At 40.0% G+C, this 6,000-nt stretch overlaps 1 protein-coding gene across 1 annotated transcript in view; it reads left to right on the top strand.

The window, feature by feature from the left end:
- Positions 1–3,835, top strand: part of LOC127410766 (zona pellucida sperm-binding protein 3-like) — an 11,362-nt gene extending 7,527 nt beyond the window's left edge. Inside the window, exon 8 of the mRNA XM_051645982.1 lies at positions 3,762–3,835. Coding sequence (XP_051501942.1) covers positions 3,762–3,835 — 74 coding nt within the window. The remainder of the gene's footprint in view (positions 1–3,761) is intronic.
- Positions 3,836–6,000: the final 2,165 nt, after the last annotated feature.

Raw genomic sequence — 6,000 nt, 5'->3', positions numbered from 1 at the left:
ATCTGGGTGGTGGAAGACTAATTTAATTTAAATTGTTAAATTACTTTGATTTTATTGTTAGCATTTATTTCTGCACAATGAACCGACAAGTTGTAATTCCAAATAGGATGATTTTACTTACTCTATTATAGTAATAAGATGTTTTCTGATAATGTACAGCTATCAGTGCTAAATTATATCCCATTGTAAACAACTTTATTTTTCATTCAGAAAATAAATATTTTAAATTGTTAAAGCAATGCATTGTCTCTTTCTTTTTGTTGTTTTTCTTGAAAGAATGCAATTGTGTTGTCCAAACGGATGCATTGACAAACATGCCTTAAAATTTGTAGTTATTTAGACTTTTGTATCCATATGATGTCATATTGCATGCATAATAATGATACGACTTGTCAGTGCTAGAATTTTCATGTCAGCTACACATTTTATCACTAAATTCACAACAATGGAAGCTAAAATTTGAAATTGGATTCCACATATAAGTGACACCACTATGCAATAAGTGCAGTGTGTCTGTCTTAGCTGTTTGAGAAAATCTAAGGGGGTAATGCCCTCCCCAACACCATGAATCACACTTAATGATCAAAATATATATGTGCTATGGTATTAACATGGTACTCCAAGACACGTCAAAGAATACAATGCAATATGTCAAAAATATATGGTAACAAGATGTTGTGTGTTTGACTTTTGTATTACTTATAATTTAAATGTACACACACAGAGCCACAGAGGGTTAGAACTGACACTATTCTGGGAATTATCATTTTTTGTTGTGGATCATTTAATATGAAAATCATTCATTTCAAATGTTATGAAACTGACAGTTCCACTGCATCATAACTTTATTGCACATTTAATTAAAAATACAAGAATTTTAAGATTTATGACTTAGTACCTGACCAAGTAGAGACAGTTTCTGGACTGCTAAGCTCCACACATTTTCAGCACCCTGATTTATATTAATTGTTATGGTTTAACCTGCTTACTCTCTTTCTATTTTAATCCAAATAAAGCCTCTCATACTAAATTTATAAAGCTCTGAAATAGTTAATATACCAGCTGCATATATGTAGCTTCATCTCCAGCCTGACTGGGATATAGGTTATGGCCTTTCTATATTGTCATTTGTTAACGCTTGAACTCTGCTGGTCCAGAGTAGAATTAAGTTAATGAATTAAGCTGAAAGGGGAGGAGACACCTTAATTCAAAGCTGTATTTAATGGCCCAACCTAGCAGTTGTGTGTATTGTGGCATTGTGTGTAGGTTTATCAAAATGGAGCTCAGTCAAGGTACAATTGTGGTTCTCATGTGTGCTGTTTTTGGTCTGTGCAGTGCATGGCAGAGTTTGGGACAATTTCAAGATCCCAAATCGGATCCAGCTTCTGTGGTGTCTTCATCCAGAGGTCCTGTCTTTTCACCTGCTGGTCTTCGGAATCATAAACCGATGGCTGCTCCATATCAGAGTGCTTTGAGTGATGTTTCCAGAGGGCTTGTGCAAGAGCCTCTTGGTGTTCAGACCAAGCAGCTACTGCAAGGTCCAGTGAAGCCATTGGACTGGAGATACCCCATTGTTCCTGAAGTACTGAGTGAGTTGGCAGTGGACTTTCAGTTGAGGCAGCCCATTACTCCTAGCAGTGTAGCTGTTCGATGTGGAGAGAGAGTGCTACTCGTAGAAGCAAAGCGAGACTTGTTTGGTAATGGTCTCTTGATCCAGCCATCTGGCCTTACTTTGGGAGGCTGTTCTGCAGTTGGTGAGGACTCTGATTCGAAGGTTCTCATCTTTGAATATGAGCTACAGGACTGCAACAGTGTGCTGATGGTGAGGACTCCGTACACCACTCTTGTTTGCTATAGCTGAGTATGAACATCTGTAACCACCAGTCCTTTTTACAGCTGACTGAAGATGAGCTCGTCTACATCTTTGCCCTTACGTACACCCCTGAGCCATTTGCTGGAACTCCGATTCGCAGGGCTAATAGTGCCAACATTGGCGTTCAGTGCCATTATTCAAGGCAAGTGATCTTGTAACACTCAGCTCCAAGTCATGTATTTCTAAGGGGAGTATTACTATAGCTTGTACTTCTAGGCTTTGTTAGACCCATCATTAAGCATGGAACTTGGTGTAAAACCTGTTCCTTGTCTACTTGCCTTCAAGGCAAGTCTGTTCATTTGGCAGCAGAGCTGGTGACATTGCAGTAGTAGCTTTGAAGCCTACAAGCTAACTGCAATTAGCCTTCCTATGAGTTGCCCTTAAAATATTTGGCTTCACTGCTGACTAAATGTAGATGGTAACTCATTGAGGCTGAAAGTGAACCATTGACCATGTTACTTTATAAATGCAGAGGCTCAAGTAAGTGAGTTATTTCTCTGAAGTGGCTAATCCACATGCAAGCATGGCTACTTAACTGAGTACACAACACAATTTGGCAGCCATATTGGTTAATCCCTGGGACTCTCTCGAGTACAGCTCTCCTTTGACTGAGGAAAGGTAAACTGGACATTTGCTGGAATTGTTTTAAATCTGCAGTTTTTCAATAATTCTAGCATAGGTTTATGTCTTAGCTCACTGTAAATTGCACAAGCTTGTTACCTTAACCACATGGCATGCCCTGGCAACCACCCTAAACATTTGGCAGTTTTTGCCTGAAGCACAGCTCTCCTTGTCAAACCACAGGTTTCAGAATGTGAGCAGTAATGTCTTGATGCCTGCGTGGGTCCCTTTTGCTTCAGTGGCGGCTGGGGAAGAAGTCTTGGTTTTCTCCTTGAAGCTCATGACTGGTTTGTATTGAATCCAAATTCAGTTTTGTGACTGGCTGTATCTGAAATGCTGCATCTCTTGCAGATGACTGGTCCTTCCAGAGGCCTTCCAACTTGTATTTCCTGGGTGACATTATTAAATTTGAAGCCTCCGTGAATCTGTTCAATCATGGTCCCCTACGTGTTCTTGTGGACAGTTGTGTGGCCACTCCATTGCCTGATGTGCAAGCTCAGCCAAAATATTCCTTTATTGAGAATCATGGGTAAGATTTGTTCTGCAATAGTTGACCTCCAGCTAGGTCCAGGAGGTAATGCCTGGCAGCCAAGAGTTTTTGGATTATTGAATGTTTGGTGTAGGGTTGCATCAAGTGTTGGGTGTAGGTGACTGTCTTTCTGTGGGACTCCAAACAAACCCAATTAATGCAGTGACTGCCACAACTGGTGGTTGTCTTGTGGACTACTTGATACCCCTACAAATTGCTCTTGGTAATGCCACCATCTGTTTTCAGGTGCTTTGTGGATGGCAAGTCTACAGGTTCCAGCTCCTACTTCCTGCCTCAAACTCGGACTGACCAACTGCAGTTCCAGCTTGAAGCCTTCCTGTTCCAGCAAGGAGACCATCCCTCTGTATGTAGAAATGTGGATCATGAGTTGATTCACTCTTGCAATCAGTTTTGTGACTTCTGTTGCTCTTGCAGATCTACATCACATGCATTCTGAAGGCCACTCTTGCCTCCACACCCACTGATGCCCAGCACAAGTCTTGTTCCTTCTATTCCAATGGGTAAGCTTGCCATGTTGAGTGTGCTTAAGCTGGAGGTGCAGTGTCTGACCATCTAAATTGCAGGTGGTTTGCTGCTGATGGCAATGACCAAGTCTGTGGCTGTTGTGACTTGATGTGTGGAGCAGACAGTTTGAGTGCCCCTGCTGGCTATGGAGGTTGGTAGAATGCATTTCTAAGGTGTCCCTAAGAGGAGTTTCTTAACTTTGTTCTTTTCTAGGTCCTCAGTGGGAAGGGAAGACCACCTTTGGTCCCATCATGGTTCAAGGGCAGAAAAAGACTGGGTTTCAATAAAACTGGCAAAATGGGCCATATTCCTTTTACTCTGTTTGGCTTTGTGTTTTTCATGTGACTCTGAACTACTACTAGGAGAACTGGTTTGAGTAGGTAATTGGTTTTTTTTTTTTTTTTTTTTCCCCCCATTGGTTCTCAATATCCCATGTACCATCAGCCCAGTTATGCCTGTTTAGTCTTTGCTTTGTATTAAACTTATGACTGCTGTTCATTAACAGTTTACACAAGGATTTTTGTGACTGTTTTCTGGCATCAATTAAGCTGATGAAAGTTTCATGATGGTTTGAGTTTCCAAGTGTTGACACTATTCTTCCATTTAACTCCAGTGCATTATCTCAGATGCTTCAAATGATGTGGGGGAAAGACTGGTTTGGAAACCCTTTGTGAAAATTGGCATTAACCTACTGTAGTGTCCCATGACTGTTTTTCCCCTGTATGTTTACCAAGTGAGAAATATTTTCAGGCCTTTTCTTTACATATGCTTAAGGTAGCTTTACTCTGTTCCTGTAGACAAAGTTGGCTGAATGGTGTTCTACACTTCTGACTGAACTTTTTGACCAATGCCAGTTCTTTCAGAAAACTAACATATTTAACTTGGATATAAATTTAACTCTTTACCCCCTGATAGCATTTGCTGAGCTTCAGAAAATGTGACTTGCTTTATGATGCTGAAATTTGAGATGACTAAGCTCAGTTGGTCATTAAAAGTTGCTGGACATAATGCAGTTGTGATGGTAACAATTGTTTAAAATGGCCTCTTGAATATCAGGAATGTATCCTACAGTATATAAACACTGATTACACTGCAGTGTTTCTTTAATAGCTGTGCGCCCTGCATATACACATGGATGGCCCTTTTATACTAAGGATGCGTTTACAACAATGGTGTCCTAAACTGAAGTTTTTCCTTGTTTTTGAAGAGTTTCACATAGTTGTCAATGATCCGTTCACAAAAATGACTAAACACTGTATGCATGCCAGGCAAGTAGTCATAGCCAGTAGTTGCATTTGTAAAGAAATGCTACATGCCTGCACAGAAGTATTCTTCCACAGAGCAGTGAATACAAACAATGAAGCTGGTGAATGCATTGAGCAATTTTGTCTGGATGGACAATGAGGTTGCTTTACTCTGGAGAAGTGTCAAACTCAACCTTGAGCAGCACACACACAGTCCTTCATTCCACCATTGTCATTCTGAATGTCTCTTAAGTTGTTTTGAAGTACTCGCATGCATGCCTATAGACTGAACCCATAATGTGCATGACCGCATCATTTTCAATAACTTGCACTTTGAAACCCATTTTTAAGTTTGCATTTTCAGGCCCCAAAACACCATTGTGTAAACAAACAGCCAAAATGCATAGTTTTAGTTGAATGTCGTGTAAACCTACCCTAAGACTGAAAGTTTCCCCCACTACTTGGTGCAGGTTTCCAGCTTGAACAGGGCCATGACAATTTGCTTTTGGGTCAGAACCGGTGACGACCTGTGATAGGACTGTAATATTGGTCCTGATGTTTTGCCTATCAGAAGGGTAACTGCTCTCTTGATTGCAATTCCTCTTCTGATTGCTTTTATTTGTGAAATTAAAATGACAGTAAGCTGGCTAATTTCAATGAATCTCCCCATTTTACTAAAACTTTGTAGGAAAAAATTAGGAACATCTGGGAGGCGAATTAGTGATAAACACACATTTCTGCATGGAAACGGCTTAAGGGCAGATTTATTTTGCAATAAACCAAAACAGACTTTTTTTTAAGGCATGACGTCATCACGCACACCATTTTTAACGATAAAAGGCCATTTGAATGGAAACACGCAGAAGATAGCAAATTTCGCAAAATTTGTTTTACGCATTTTCACTTTGTCTAACAAAATAGCACGAAAAGTGGCTGGAAACTAGGCTAGTGTCTCTGCATATTAAGATGGACTAACAGTGTTGAACTAGGGCTGTCAACTGATTAAAAATGTAATCAAATTCATTTGGTTGTCACATCAAACTGTTAAAGCTTGCAATGTTGCTTAAATTCATACTCTTTGCAAGCCAGGATTGTGTGTGGGATTTTTCCATTGACTTTGCTAGAGCTTGTGTCTGACGCACATCAATAACATTTCAAGTGTGCGAGGTTAGTTCATTGTCTTTTAATGTAGTTTGAGTCTTTGAAAA

This window comes from Myxocyprinus asiaticus, chromosome 20 (genome assembly GCF_019703515.2).
Source record: "Myxocyprinus asiaticus isolate MX2 ecotype Aquarium Trade chromosome 20, UBuf_Myxa_2, whole genome shotgun sequence".
NCBI classification, from domain to species: domain Eukaryota; kingdom Metazoa; phylum Chordata; class Actinopteri; order Cypriniformes; family Catostomidae; genus Myxocyprinus; species Myxocyprinus asiaticus.
This window is presented reverse-complemented; position numbering and strand designations above follow the sequence as displayed.